This window comes from Dreissena polymorpha, chromosome 9, assembly GCF_020536995.1.
Source record: "Dreissena polymorpha isolate Duluth1 chromosome 9, UMN_Dpol_1.0, whole genome shotgun sequence".
Lineage (NCBI taxonomy): Eukaryota > Metazoa > Mollusca > Bivalvia > Myida > Dreissenidae > Dreissena > Dreissena polymorpha.
Window position 1 is genome coordinate 12086004 of NC_068363.1, and position 16700 is coordinate 12102703.

A 16700-nucleotide genomic window follows, 5' to 3' on the forward strand; every position below is an offset into this window, starting at 1 on the left:
TAGCAACTTGATACTTGGCATGCATATGTATCTCATGGAGCTGCACATTTTGAGTGGTGAAAAGTCAAGGTCAAGGTCATCCTTCAAGGTCAAAGGTCAAATATATGGGTCAAAATCGCTCATTTAATGTACACTTTTGCAGTATTTCAATATTCAAGATAGCAACTTGATATTTGGCATGCATGTGTATCTCATAGAGCTGCACATTTTGAGTGGTGAAAGGTCAAGGTCATCCTTCAAGGTCAGATGTCAAATATATGTGGCCAAAATCGCTCATTTTATGAGTACTTTTGCAATATTGAAGATAGCAACTTGATATTGGGCATGCATGTGTATCTCATGGAGCTGCACATTTTGAGTGGTGAAAGGTCAAGGTCAAGGTCATCCTTCAAGGTTAGAGGTCAAATATATGTGGCCCAAATCGCTAATTTTATGAATACTTTTGCAATATTGAAGATAGCAACTTGATATTTGGCATGCATGTGTATCTCATGGAGCTGCATATTTTTAGTGGTGAAAGGTCAAGGTCAAGGTCATCCTTCAAGGTCAGAGGTCAAATATATGTGGCCCAAATCGCTAATTTTATGAATACTTTTGCAATATTGAAGATAGCAACTTGATATTTGGCATGCATGTGTATCTCATGGAGCTGCACATTTTTAGTGGTGAAAGGTCAAGGTCAAGGTCGTCCTTCAAGGTCAAATATATGGGTCAAAATTGCTCATGTAATGTCACTTCTGCAATATTGAAGCTAGCAATTTTATATTTGAAATGCATGTGTATCTCATGAAGCTGCACATTTTGAGTGATGAAGGGTCAGGGTCATCCTACAAGGTCAAACGTCATATAGGGGGACATTGTGTTTCACAAACGCATCTTGTTTTCTGTTATTTTCAATTGTTTATTTGGACTATTCAATTTATTGCGCCGCGTTAAAACCAACAGTACTAGCAGCCGCGGTCGATTTAAGCGGCTGCGAGACGCGATCTTCAATTTGAGATCATTAAATATTTACCATTTTTATATAAATATTTAATAAGTAACCATCAAACGAAAGCTTGAAAATTGATTGCTTACTTTAAGAAATTTAATTAGAAAACAGATAAAAAATAATACGGAAATTGTGATACCGATTTTTGTTTTCTCAATCGCGTCAGATATTGCATCAGTGATTTCCCATCAGTTGCTAAAAACTATTCACAATGAGACGTTTATTTATATAAATGAATTATGTAATACAAACATCAATAAAATTGTTTAAAAGATTAATTATATTAGAGTGTATAAAAAATACACGTGCGTCTACAGTAATAACAAGTCTTTAGCCTACATTATTCAATCAGTACAGGAATATTCTCAAAATAGATTTGTCACACATCAACAACTTCTCACATATTGACCTTTGATAGGCCGCTTTATTTGACAAACAAGTACAATCACGATAGATATTTGCAACAAATTTAGAAATTGCTTTAATCATGATAACTAGCATGCGTCCTTTAAAATTTTCTGACATTGACTGTTTTCACGCCGTTTTCATTCTCGGTATTGCACTAAAAATTCAAACAATAACAATTATCTTGTTAATGTAACCTAAATTATAATGTTCATTAGTTTTTATGTACAAGCTCAGTGTTGTTCAGTATGGCATAAAGTAAAGATGATTTTGTTAATTTCTCAGATATTGAGAAGCTTGAAAAGGTATTTATTGATTTTACAGAAAGTGAATATTGTTTTAGTGATAGTGACTTTGAAGTAGAACAGGAACCAAAATCTTAATCTATCAAGTCTAGTAGGAATACAGAGATAAATGATACAAAGTCACATAAGAAGACATTGTATCAATGTGATGAATGTGACAGGTCTTATGCTTCAATTTCTTGGATGCGTGGCAATCGTCGCACAAAGCATTTTGAATATTCTTCCAGTAAAGTCAACACTGCATGGTTAAGTGAACATCAACCTGAAATGTAAGGTAACATTATCATCTTCTATCTTGTGAAAGGTTTACAAAATATCCATAAATGCAACTTGAAAAGAATAAACTTGTAGAAAATCATGAAACGGACTTTTAATAGATGTAAACATAATTTTGTTTTAAATTGTAAAATGCATTTGGATAAAAAAATCCCTCATTCCAACTTAAATAGCATTAAAATTACTAGGTAGAAACTCACATTTTTTTTGCAAACCATTTAGTAACATCAGTTTAGTTAATTTGCAGCTTCCATTTATATTTTAAAGATGTTTAAATACATTTGATGCTTCGTCCAAAATATACCATAAACTTATTGTTACCCCAACAATTCCGCCATTTTCCCTCAAATTCCAATCAAGAAAGCCAACATAATTAATAACGTATCTGCCTTTCAAATATTTCCAAGACCATATACGATACATTATCCATCGGTTTATATAAATTTAAACAATCAGTATAATCTAATATAAACGTGATGATTCTTATAAATTGGTACATGTCGGCTTGTTTAACATACATTTCCGCCATTTTGAAATCTATCCTCTACCGAAGGCAAATATTTTCAACCCGAATTAATGACTTAATCAGCATAATCTAACATAAATAAACATGCGTAACTGATTTTGAAAACATACCTGTCATTATACTCTGTCTATTTGGTCTCGATGCCCGTTTAATAACGGTGATTTAAATATTTTTTTTACAAAACGAAAGACGTCTGATGCACTATTTTCGTTTTCGGCTTCAGACGAGTGCGCATGCGAGAGCATTGCGCGACAGCATGTTTGGCTTAAAATCGAGTTGCGGATACCTCTTATACACATACCTGTTTGAAATCAGTAAGTTTGTTTCTTCACTTAACTATGTACATTCTGTTAAGAAGTCAACTGGAAGTAGTTTATATACAAGTACTTACATGTTTTTTTGTGTGTGTTTGTTTTCTGTTAAAAACATGTGATACATTGTGCATTTTATGTTATTTAAGAATAACTTAAAAGGAAGTTTTGTTCAATAAATTTGTTACGTATAAAACGATGTTGCGTTTTTAAATTTTATTTAAAAAATTAAACACTTTAAATGTACAACATAATAATTTATACAGTGTCCGACAAATTTCTTATTTTTCAGGTAGCCCACTGGGCTACCAATAAAAATATTTGGTAGCCCATAAAATTTTCCTACAAAATGATAAGAGACAGGTTTTCATCTTTATTTTATTTCTTCATTTACATATACATAATATGTATACATACATATACATAAAACAGCAAGAAGGCTGATGTACACAGTCAATATCGTAAATTAATGTTACAGTACAGGCACTGTGTACTTAAATGTAAATGTACCAAAGAAAATCATATACTACATGTAGATATTACATGTATGTGCACATGTATGTGTACTAAAATTCGGACAGCACGTTAAGTCGTAAACGTAATTAAAGCGTTTAGATGATCAATACGATTGACTCGTTTGGTGTTAATCAATGCAATTGCCCTTTTTAACAACAAATACAGTGTTTCAAGAAATCAAGAGTATTAAATCATTTATTTACTTGTGTCCGACTTTAAGTACTGTTCTAATTTACATATTGCATCCGTATGTTACGACACTTGTGTGCAGTCAGTATACAATACAATAAGTGTTTCAATAATGAAGGAACTGATACAGCGTAACGGTAACGATACAGCGTGTTTACATGATATTTTATTAAGAGAAAATGTCAATGCCAAATAATTCGCGAGATACCCCGGTACTTTAGTTGAAATTCACAACGAAACTTTTAATGGAAATTAAATGATCTCAATGTTGTACCCGCTACAATTTTTTTATTTACAAATAAATACACCCACGCCAATTTTCGCGCTCTTTTTATCAGGACAAAGAAATTCATTTCTTAAATGTAGAATTTTGTAACCTAAAATAGCTGTACACAACGCGTGCAAACCGTGGCAGGTTATTTACGCATGTTGCAATACAATGGTCCTGATTGGGAGCTTATTTCATCATATCTTTAAATAGAACCATATGCCGAAATTCATTTGACTCTTTAGAAAATTTCAAACGTTTGTGTCTATGACTCTTATTGTCTATATTACCCACCCATAATTTGGTTTTAAAAATATAAATCGGGCATATATGGGATTATTGATTAACAGTCGATTAATCCAATTATTAATTGACAATGCAATCTAATTAGCAGGTGTTAACCACGTTTACAAAGTTGTCATTAATATTCATTTTCGGTTTCGTTACCGTTTTGAAGAATCCGCTATTCTTTTGATTTATTTAATGTTTGGCGTCCTTGGATATTTAACGACATCAAAAACGTTGTCGCTATTACTAATTGTTGCGGTTAACAAAGAATTCCAAACTGCGAAATGATGTTGCATCATGTGCAACTATCCAACCGGCTCTCATTATATTATTAGCAGACGACAAATGTTGATTCTGATTGGATGATTAAAATTCACTGTTACTGTTTAAGACATTACCGCAAGTGATCGGTGACTGATTAGATAATTGATTGCACTTTGTTATCGGATTATAAGCAATACACAGTGTACAAACACATGGTCAGCGTGTTTATTCTACGTATGTCTGTCAATAAACCGGGCTACCGCTCTTATAGATTTATAGTAGCCCGGCGGGCGTCAGCTGGAAAATTTCAGTAGCCCGATGAAAAATTTTGGTAGCCCCCGGGCTCCGGGCAATGGATTTGTCGGACACTGATTTATAAGTTAATAACAAATACCAAACATATTAATTCATGCCCTGAACAAATCATACATGAAATAGTTTGCAAAATAAGCAGCAAATAGTTTAATTTGAATCGAATACTTTTTTATCCCCCACCTCCCCACCCACCTTCTCCCTGATATTGACATACAGACACCACAATCAGGGGTGTGATTTTTCCGCGGATCCACGGATTTCCGCGGATCGGGTTGTCTCGGAGGTTATTTCTGAGATTTGCGTAAATTCGTAAAAAAAATGGAGGGGGGGGAGAGGGGGGTACATCCGATTCCGCGGACGTCTTTTATGTGTGGCCCGAAATATCCGCGGCTCGCGAAATCACTCCGCATAGTACACTGGTAGATTCTGCCTAAGCAATTTGAAACGAGCGATGTCATTGGCTGTTGTTTTCCAATCTACCAATTAAAATCGTTCTTTTTAAATGCGTTCGGTATTTCTTTTCTGATTTGTCTGCAAATGGCGCAGTTGCAAAGCGAAAATTAAGTTTATCCAAGTGACAAATATCAATCGAATTAGTGACTGTCATCATATAGTTAGATAGGATAAATGAAATGTGTCTGTCATCGATGAAGACTGCGTTTTAGATACAAGCAACACATTTTTTTTTTTACAAATGTGTGCAGTGAATTTGTGTCTCGGAAACCAGTGTTTGCAAATTGGAGTTCACTCTACTTGCGAAGTAAAACAATTTAGAAGAGTATCGTTTGAAAATGGAAATAGACAAACATGATTTGATTTATATGTTAGTGGATCTTTGTGTAATCAGATTCATATGCATATTCTGCTTTATTATGTTTGTCACACTGTTCAGTTAACTGAAATGGCATTGAAATGTAGATGTGAAATGCAAGATTTTAAAAGGTAAACACATTAAAATATATTAATTTTACTCAGTTTAATACATCATTAACTCAACAAGAACACTCAAGTGTGTTTGTTTATATTTATTAATGTTTTCCCCATTTGATATTTAATTAAGTAAGTCCATTTACTGTTAATACATTGAACAACTGCTGTTTTTGATCTCAGTAAATATTGTTTACTTTGCATCCTCAGTATGTGAAATGTGAAGTTAAACAGGTTTTCATAAAGAAATAGTGTTATGAAGTTCAAGAAATTGTTTATTTTAATGTATGTTTTATTTTAATGTCTGTTTTAAGGTTTGTCATTGCGTTATTCGCGCGATTCGCGTAGTCAAAATCAGTCGACAGAATTTTCCTCCCCTCTGACTTCGCCTCAATCACATCCCTGACAATGTTCTTTTGTCTTTTTTCCCATTGTTGGGTTCTATGGATACTCTTCTCCACCATCAATCCCTCATCATGAAGTGTTAGTATAAGTAGCATAGAGATATTGCTTTGTCTTCCCGTCCATCATTCATTTCTATGGATATTATTCTGCTCCAAGAGATGCTTGATAATCTCTCATTCATGGATGTAGTTGACATGGAAAGCATTTTTTATGCTTCAGAAAGAGTTGGAAGTATAAAATCGCCACTTTGTCTGTCCAGTGTTATTCTCTATGGATACTCTTCTCCTATAGATTCCACTCACTCCTCAAGCCGGTACCATATGAGTCTTGTTCTGGGAAAACTGGGCTGAATGCATGTGCCTAAAGTGTCATCCCAGATAAGCTTGTTCAGCCTGCACAGGCTAATCAGGGACAACACTTTCTGCCTTAACTTGATTTTCATTTAGAAGAGACTTCCTTCAATTAAAAAATACCATAAAGGCGGAAAGTGTCACGCCTGATCAGCCTGTGGGCACTGCACAAGCTAATCTGGGATAAAAATCCTACACACAATTAAGCCCAGTTTTCCAAGAAAGAGGCCCATTGTCAACTTTTCGTCTTCCCATCATCGTTTGATTCTAAGTATGTTCTTTTGTTGTGAGTGATTCTTTAACACTACCTGTTTTTTAAGTCCGGAGAGTTAAATAGTTAGTTCTGTGTAAACCTACTCATACCTCACCTGCATCTCAAGCTTTAAACTTCTAGGGACACAGTGTCACTTGACTCCATCTCCTGGGCAGCTCTAGTATAGGGAAGAATTTGAAAATGCTTTCCTTTTGGAAATTGGATATAGGGCAAACACCATATTTACGACATTAGAGCCTGGTTTTGAGAAAACCTGGGCTTAATGCATGTTCGTAAAATGTTTGCCCAGATTAGCTTCTGCGTAGGCTAATCTGGGACGACACTTTGCTATTATGAAAGTTTGTGTTAACCCTTAAAGCGCTGGAGCTGAATTTTAAAGGCCTTTGCAAACAGTTTGGATCCAGATGAGACGCCACAGAACGTGGCGTCTCATCAGGATCCAAACTGTTTGCTATTCTGATAGTGTTCTTTGAAAAAAATCGAAGAAAATGCTAATTTTTGAAATTCAGCAGAAGACATTTTAGCAGACGACAAATTTCCCAGCATGCAAAGGGTTAAGGAAGTCTCTTATAAACTGAAATGCTATCCAAGTGGAAAGTGTTGATCTGATTAGCCTGTGTAGATTGCTAGGGCTAATTTGGGAAGACACTTCAATCAATACAAATACAAATAAGTCAATACAAAAAAGTTGTAATTATTGTTGTTTGATATATTTCAGCAGGTCGTGAAGCCCTGTTTGGAGCAGGAAACCAGACTAATAGTATCTCTAACAGTGTGATCCGATGTGATGACTTTCAGAGACTTGTTAAGAACAAGGAACTGCCTAAAGAAGTAAGCATTTTATCTTCTTTGATTTTATTACCCCATACATTTCAGAACTTCAGTCTAAGCTTTTTGTTTCAATGTCTGGGGGACCAAGAAAAAATCTATAAGGAATTATAGTTTAAAAGATTGCACCATCAGTGTATATATTTTCTCAACGATTTATACTGTGCAAGCTGATTATCGCAATTTCTTGGCACGCTTAAGTGAATAAAAAAAACTTTTGAAATCATGAGTACAGAACACTTTATTGATCGTAACAAAAGGTGTGAGCATAGATTTCAAACATTATTAGCACTTAATATTATCAGTTGACAAATATAAAATAAAAACTCAAGATTTGATTGATAAATGAGTAAGAAAGAGAATCAATATATTGAAATAGCGGAGTTAAAATTAAATTTCAAACATCATATAAGATTAAGAAAAATTCTAAAAAATAACAAGGAATTTGGAATAACAATGTTTGTAATAATGGTGATAAACTTTATTTATCACATTAGAAATTGTGATAGAAACTTAAGACATCAGATTATTATTGTATTAACATGTTTTGCCTTTCCTTGACAACAGACAAAAATATATAGTAATCAGTGTACATGTATGTACACACAATGAATAATCTATACTTTTCCTTGATAAACTATAATATTGGATTTTTAAAAACTTTTTGATTGGCTTTAGTGAAGTAGATGTATAAAATGAATAAAAAGAGAATGCATGAATTTGTACGCTTTGATTATTTGAGCAGCATTAAGGAAAAACAGGGCTTAATGCATTAAAGTTTCACACTAGAATTGCCTGTGCAGTCTGCTCAAATCAGGGAACAACACTTTCTAACTACTCTGAAGTGTTGTCTGGATGAAACCTCCGTTAAACAAAAATATAATTAAAGTGAAAAATGTTGTCGTTGATGTCGCCTGTACATACATTAGATTGTGCATACTGCATACTGCACACGCTAATTGGGGACAACAGTTTATGCACATTCATTAAGCACATTTTTCCACAACACTGCTCATTATACCATGTCCAACAATTCCAAAAACGCACCTGCATGATGTCCATCGAGGGCAAGCTGGGATTTATGCATGTGTGTAAAGTGTTGTCACAGATAAGCCTGTGCATTCAGGCTAATCAGGGACAACAAATTTCCACCTAGAGTGAATTTTTGTTTAGAAAATTAAGAAGAGACTTCCTTCAAATGAAAAAAACAACAATGTGGCTAAACTGCTGACTGCACAGGCCAATCTGAGATGACACTTTACACATGCATTAAGCCCAGTTTTTCTGCAACAAGGCTATTTTCTCCAACTATTCCAGAGACGCATTCGCATGGTTTTCATCGAGGGGAAGTTGAAGAGCTGGGGTCGTGCTGAGATGGTGATTCGTATTTTGGATGAGGACTTAAAGGAAGATGATGGCAATCAGACCTGGACGCTCGAGGACATCATTGACGCCGTGCGCAACTGTGTTGGGGACCACCGTAGCACCCTGGTGTATCTCAACCAGGAGTGCCAGCTCTGCTTCTGCCTCTATCCGATGTCAAAGGTTATATTTAATAGTGTTTATTGGCATTTGTGTGTTTGGTTTATTGAATTTAATGCTTTAATGCAACTAACAAACCGACCTTTGATAAAAATGTATCGTTAATAACCAGGATACGATTTTCTCTCTCACAACAGATCATAAAGCTAGGAACCTGCAACTGTAACATGTGTAAGGGCTGCGTGAAGCAGAATTTTGAGGTGGCCATACGTGAGCATCATGTGCGCAACTGGAACTGCCCGCTGTGCCAGAGTCCAAGTCTGGAGGATGAGCTGGAGTCCTCCTCATACTTTGAGTTCCTTGTACTGCTGGTAATTATCATACTTTGAGTTCTTCTAACTACTGGTAATTATTATACTTTGAGTTCCTCTTACAACTGGTAATTATTATACTTTGAGTTCATTGTACTGCTGGTAATTATTATACTTTGAGTTCCTTGTACTGCTGGTAATTATTATACTTTGAGTTCCTTGTACTGCTGGTAATTATTGTGGTTGAGTTCCTTGTATTGCTGGTAATTATTACGGTTGAGTTCCTTGCACTGCTGGTAATTATTGTGGTTGAGTTCTTTATATTGCTGGTAATTATTGTACTTTAAGTTCCTTGTACTGCTGGTAATTATTACGGTTGAGTTCCTTGTACTTATGGTTATTATTGTGGTTGAGTTCCTTTAAACTTGTACTGCTGATAATTATTGGAGCCTTGTTCTGGGAAAACAGGGTTTATTGCATGTGTGTTAAGTGTCATCGCAGACACTTTTTCTGGTTTTCTTTGGAGTGGGAGTTTAAAGTGAGAAAATGGTTTTAAATTGCTATCTTCATTTAAAAAAAGATATCTGTTATACTGCACTCTATTTTGAATTGGTTAGATATTTGAGACAGAAATGCAATATAAATATATGCAATACAAAATAGGATTTTATCATCATTTTCGTTTGTTATCAATTAATAATTAAACTGATAAGACACCTAATTGCATCTATAAAGCAATGAATTCTCTAGACACTACATTGTTGCCAAGTCTTCACGACACTTGGTCAGAACATTGTCCTAATTTTATGTCTTCTAAGTTCGTAACTGGTTGATGTGGTGTCAAAATTTAGGGCGCTTGGTCGAATTAAAGAAAACGCTTTTGAACATTCTTGAAGCCACATTTATTGCCAAATATTTATTAACTGTGGTCTGTAAATTTATTATATTTTCCACCAAGTTACATATGATACCATTCCACCACGAGGTAAGGCAGTTTTCTATATAACAATGAGGTTGGGTAGTCTTTCTGGCTATAGTTAAACCCTTTGAATTCTTTAGAAATCACAGTTGTAACCCATTTGTCATGAAACCTGTTACAAAACATTGCTGCCAGGTATTAGGGCAGTTTTTTGTGAATACTAGTGAAAACTACCTGTTCAGATCTGTTAAGTTCCATTGGGTCTCAGGTGAGCAACTTAAGGCCTTTGACCCTCATGTTTGTTTGTAAATATTGATATTGGAATGTAAGCAGCCTTTGGAAGCCAAGGAAAGGAAGGGAGATCACTCCAAGCAGATCCTGGTCAGAATTTAAGACAACTCTTGTTGTTCCTAGACTTAAGTATGCAGGAAGACTTATATATTTGACATTAAAATCCACATTTATGACTAAATCAAAAGGGTTGTATTGTTCAAGACAATAACCCACCTTTTTTATTTTGTGTTTGATTTCTTTCCATCTTTCAAAGTATTTTAGCACACATCTTGTCCTAAAATATTTATGTTGCAATCTTCAGTTGATTTATTTAGTTTTTGTGTAGCCTCACCGTGTTTATCATATGACTTAACGCTTGCATAATCAAATAACATCAATTGTAATGATTTTGCAATTATTTTCAAAAATAAGCAATACAAAACTATTTTTGCAGATCAGTGGAGGTTGAATTGGGAAGTAGGAGTTTAAATCTAAGTGCATCTATCATAACAATCCGAATTGAACTCCGTATATGTGGCAAAACAAAATTGTAATATATTTTCTTGACAATCATGCAGAAATTGTCGTGGCGATCAACTTATAAAGGAATGGAAAAGTTATCATTTCCCCCACCTTATATTATAGTATGTTAATTACTTGCATATAAGATTATCAAGGCATAGGATTTATTCTAGCTCAGATTTCTGTTTGTTTTGTCTTCTGCATGATGTAGAATGTTTTGTTGGTTTATTTATAATACTCACGGGAAGCTTATCCTTTTAATGATGATCTTACTTTAATTAGTGTAGGTAATTGCATTAAAATCAGTTGGCGTATTAAGACTTTCTTAAGTCTTATTTCCTGGGCTTAATAAGAGCAATGTGTTATTTTGAGATATATTGAGAAAGCTGCAAAAGTGAGGATTGAGTCTAGGAACCTCTGTTTATTGTTTATTAGGGGGACACCTTATCCATTGTAATGTCTATTTATTGTTTATTGTCATTTTCTAGACCCTTTGAGTGATGGTTAATACCCAACCCCCATTAGGGATTTATTATCTAAGATGTTAAATTATACTACCGCTATCTTTGACCACTACATCTACTATTCAATCACCACCATAATTACATTATTTACTTATTCATAGTTATACATTTTACATTTTTCTGTAAGACTGGATGCTAGAAGTGTGTTCTCATTCATTTTCAGCTGCATAATTTGGTTGCCAAGGAAATCTTGGATATCTTCGAGACCAAACTTCGAGACTGGCACCTGCAGAAAGACCCGAACTTCCGCTGGTGTGCTCATGTATGATCCACAAGTTAACCCTTTTCCACTCAGATTAGCGCTTTGACACATTAGAAAATAAAAATAAATTAAAGACCTTTGTGAATAGATTCAAGTTTTAAAGGTTCCATTTCCAACCCTAAGATACTGGTGATCAGTAAACAGCATAAACCTGAACAGTTACTTGCAGGCTGTTTTGGTTTTATGCTGGTTGCATGTAGCCATTTTTACTTAGCCTCTGAGCAGGAATGGGTTAAGAAGACAAATTAATTCAAAAGTCAAAAAATATATTAATGTGATATGGCTAGTTAAGTAGTTAGTAGTAATTGATAAATATTTATGAAACTTCTTGAAATATTCAGTTTAATTTATGTTTTGTGGAAGTAGACATTTTACCATGATAAAAGACTTGTTTACTTTATAAACTGTTAACAGGTTTAAGTTCTATTATTCCCCAATGTGAATTGAATATTTATATGATATCTTGACTATCAGATGGTAGAGGGTTCTATGTAAGCATCACTTAGCCTTATCATTGGTAAAGGTCTAACTCTGAGACTAAATGGCAAGTAAATATTCTTAGTGTAAAAAAATGCCTTTTTGCATGTTTGATGGCATGTTTGAGTTTAATTCAGTATTAGAATTATCCCGATTTTGCCAAAATAGTGTTTTGTGTAAATTTCTGGACGCTATAATTAACTGAGAGCATTATCTGTCTTCTATTGCAGTGTGTGACAGGGTTTATTTGGGACCAGCCTGACCAGTTAGAGATGACTTGTCCCCCGTGCAGAGAAAAGACCTGCTTTAAGTGCAAAAAGAAGGTAACTGGTTCAGTTCATTGTCACTATATTTGTTGAGTTTAAAAGCATCAAGGTGGGGCGTGCTGTTTGCAGTGTCAACTTTTAGCTTGTTGCTTCTCTAGTGGCCACTTTGTTGGTCCAATCTTGATGACATTTGTTCAGAAATGTTTATCTAGCAAATATCTCTTGGCTGAGCTCAAGTTTGGGTCAGGTGTCCAAAATCTTATCACCTTGTCATGTCTTAGGAAAATCTTGTTACCACTCTAGAGGCCACAATGATGAGAATTATCTTAATGAAACATTAAATGTTAATCTTGACAGTACCTAGTCCAAGTGAGAATCTGGGTCTTATGCGAAAAAAAACAAGGTCACCAGGTCAAATCTTAGAAAAATCTTGACACTACTAAAGAGGCCAAATTTATGGCAAAATTTGGTCAGAATGTTTATTAACACAATATCTAGACCAAGTTCAAAATTGGATAACTTGCGTGCATAAACTAATATACCTGTTATTACCTTAAAGAACCTTGTTACCACACAAGAGGCCCCATTTATGACTCAATCTTGATGAAACTTTGTCAGAATGTTTATCTGGCCAGTTTCTAGGCCAATTTTTTAATCTAGGTCAAATGCGTCTTTAAACTAAGTCACAAGATCTATTGTTAGAAAAGCCTTGTTAAGATTCTAGAGGTCACATTTATGACTTAATCTTGATGAAACTTGGTCAGAATGTTTATCTGGACAATAACTAGGCCTAGTTTCAAATCTGGGTCAAGTGCTTCTAGAAACTAGATCACCAAGTCAAACTTTGAACAACCTTGTTACCTCTAAAAGGTCATATAGAAGACTCCATCTTGATTAAACATGGTAAGAATGCTTTTCTTGAAAATATGTAGTCTATGTTGTAATCTGGGTCATGTGTTTAAAAATTAGGTCACCAGGTCAAATCTAAGGAAAACCTTGTTACGACTACAGAGGCCTCATTTATGACTCAGCCTTGATGAAACTTGGACAGACTTTTTATTTTAACAATTTAAAAGTCATGTTTGCAACAGGGTCAAGTGGGGTAAAAAACTTGATCATCAGGTCTTCATTAATTGGTGTCTGTGAACTGAGGTTAGTTTGAAAGGGCCATCATGGCCCTCTTGTTCTTTATGCTGTGTTTGATACAAGAGAAAGGATTTTGTATGACTGAAATTGAATGTATAAGAAGTATTTTTACAATCATTACACTTTCCGTATTAAAACCACACACCTTGAAATGAAATACATGGCATAGTAAATTTAATTTTAAAGAAGAAACACATTTTATCTATGCCAACTAGAATATATCTGGTGGTTACAAGGTAGAAATTCGTCTCTTTTGCGCTTTAAAACTTAAAAATAATCGGGTTTGTCGAAATGGATGTATACGTCTAGAAATCCTACTTTTGGTTTTAAAAGCGGTACCGTTTGAAAATAATAAATTACTTGCTAACTAGGCTAAAGATTTAATAAATCTATCTCAATTAGAAGATATCTGGTGGTTACAAGGTAGAAATCCGTCTTTTTTGCCCTTTAAAACTTAAAAATAATCGCCTTTGTCGAAATGGACATATAAGTTTAGAAATCCTACTTACGGTTTTAAAATTTAAAAAAAAAATAAATTACTTGCTAACTAGGCTATAGATTTAATTACAATTTTGCACACTTTCAAATTGCATCTATATGTATTGATTAACATGTACTTCATTTCAAGGTGTGTGGCTTTAAGTGTAAATTACACTTAACCATTTTACCACTCAGAAACAAATTGAAAATGGCTATATGCAACCAGCATAAAACCAGAACAGCCTGGAAGTAACCTGCAGTCTTTTCAGGTTTTATGCTGTTCGCTGCTATCAGTATCTCAGGGTTGGAAATGATTCCTTTAAAATTTGAATCAAGTAAGAAAGGTCTTACATTTAATTTGACTTTTTAAGGGAGTTCAAATGCGGCTAAGTCTGTATCTTGAGTGGTAAAGGGTTAACACAGATAGTGTAATGATTACAAAACACACTGAATTGTTGTATCTATGACTATCAGTGGGAGGACCAGCACCGTGGCCTGACATGTGAGCAGTTCACTCAGTGGAAGATTGATAACGACCCCGAGAGACAGAGCAAAGGAGTGCAACTCTATCTCGAGGAAAATGGCATTGGTAAATCTTGATATGAGTTTCATTCTGGAAAAACTGGATTTTTAATTTATGTGCCTTAAGTGTCATTCCAGATTAGCCTGTGAAGTCCGCACCGGCTAATCAGGAAGAGCAATTTCAACCTTAACTGGATTTTTGTGAAGATACTTAATATAAACAAAAAAGTATATGAAGGCAGAAAGTGTTGTCTCTAATTAGCCTGTGCAGACAGCACAAGTAAATCTGGGACGATACAACGCACATGCATTTAGCTCAATTTTTCCCAAATGAGGCTCGTTTCTTTACACACAGGTTTTCATCAGTTGCAGTTGATGACAACATTTTCATGATAGGCAGTCACCCCACTTAAATATTATTTTGTGTCCACAGTTTCAGATTAGCCATCGTCTGTCAGTCCTTCCTATCTTCTGTCTTTTTGTCCTTCCATTTATCGTTCTCATTTTTTGTGTCGCCCATATTTTAAAAAGATTGCTGCTTGAGGGTTGAAACTTATCAAAATATATCAACCAGCATGTGAACATGTGCTCCTTTGAAAGTTTGGAAGTTTCTACATAACAAGAGTTGTGGTCATTTTTTAGCACAAAATGACAATTTTTCAAAATTGTTTGGCATGTAACTTAAAAAGTATTGTTGCTAAAGGGCTGTAACTTAACAAATATATTAACAATCATGTGAACCTGCGTTTATTTTGATTTGCAGGTTTATGACAGAGCCTGATTTATGGCGCCTTTTAATGATGTGGGTGTGTGTTGCACATAACTCCTGAAAAAGTATCGCTGCTCGATGGCTAAACATGTACCAAATATTAACCAGCATGTAAACTCGTGCACCTCAATAAGATTTGACAAATATTAATGATTTTACCATTTCACAAAATTTTATGTCAACGAAAATAAATGAAACCACACTAAATGTAGACATTTTTAGCTCGACTATTATATATGAATTATATATAGTGGAGCTATCCTATTCACCCCAGTGTCGGCGTTAGCGTTAGCAGGCAAATGTTAAAGTTTTCGTACCATCCCAAATATTTCCTATGTCCCTTGACATATTGCTTTAATATTTTGCATACTTCTTTTACATGACCCCAACCTACCGAACGTCTTCGCTTATAAGACGGGTTTTTTTCCTGAAATTTTCAGGCATAATGTGGGGGGGTCGTCTTATAAGAGCGTCCTCAGAAAAAAACTGAGTTTTTTTACCGATTTTTGCGAAGTGATAATCGTTTTTCTGATGACGATAAGAAACTACTTTCATTTTGACAGCAGATACGCCACTTATATCATTATGTTTTTATCTACTAGTATCTGTTTAGAATACTCAAGAGTTTATCATCGAATGTAGATTTATTTAAACACATGTGTATAAATAAGTAAGAACTGTTATCAGTGTTCTATTTTTTTTTTCAGCAATGTACAGCAGATCGTTTCTACTGTGGCGGTGGAGAATCAGCGTTACGTCGCTTATGTCATTAATTTGATTACCGGTAGTTTGGGAGCGTTTGTTGTAAAAATCCAAAATATACGTTTATTTATTTTTAAATGTATCACTTTCATTTTTATGACTAATGTTTTGCATATTTTGTTCCATTTTCAGGGAATGCAGGGTAACCGAACGCCATTCTTCAAAATCTGTACCTGTTATTTTTCAAAAATAAAGCACCTATTTGTTTCAGTGCTTACAGAAAACAGGGCATCTAATTACCAGTATACCACAATAATAACACCACCGTTATAATTGTAGCACAAATCACTTGTCAAATTCCCGTAAAACTCCCATGTTGTGCACACGCTATTGTCAAAGATGACAGTTTGTTTATTGCCGAATGACTATCAACATTTGTACCCGTTATCTAGCCGTTAAATCGCAGTTTTATTGATACATTGTACAGATAGTACTGGCCCCTTACTGGCTTACACATGGCTTCGTGCTGTAAATAGCCAACAACTAACTGACAGACGATACTTGTGTTTATTTAGCCGTTAATTAGGTGTTAAATTGACGCAGATGG

The 16700-nt window shown here is 34.6% G+C and overlaps 1 protein-coding gene across 18 annotated transcripts in view; it reads left to right on the forward strand.

Moving 5' to 3' along the window:
* The window catches only part of LOC127846658 (uncharacterized), a 195282-nt gene that overhangs the window by 30516 nt on the left and 148066 nt on the right, over positions 1-16700 (forward strand). For 15 of the 18 annotated variants that reach the window (XR_008033599.1, XR_008033600.1, XM_052378100.1 and 12 more), the window contains exons 14-19: positions 7329-7441; positions 8756-8983; positions 9118-9291; positions 11633-11731; positions 12439-12531; positions 14575-14689. Coding sequence is in view for 16 of the 18 variants with exons in the window: in XM_052378100.1 (XP_052234060.1) it covers positions 7329-7441; positions 8756-8983; positions 9118-9291; positions 11633-11731; positions 12439-12531; positions 14575-14689 (822 nt within the window). In the remaining 2 variants the exon portion in view is untranslated. Of the gene's footprint in view, positions 1-7328; positions 7442-8755; positions 8984-9117; positions 9292-11632; positions 11732-12438; positions 12532-14574; positions 14690-16098; positions 16185-16700 lie in introns of those variants that run through there. The other 3 variants (XM_052378111.1, XM_052378104.1, XM_052378109.1) reach the window with 3 other exon arrangements.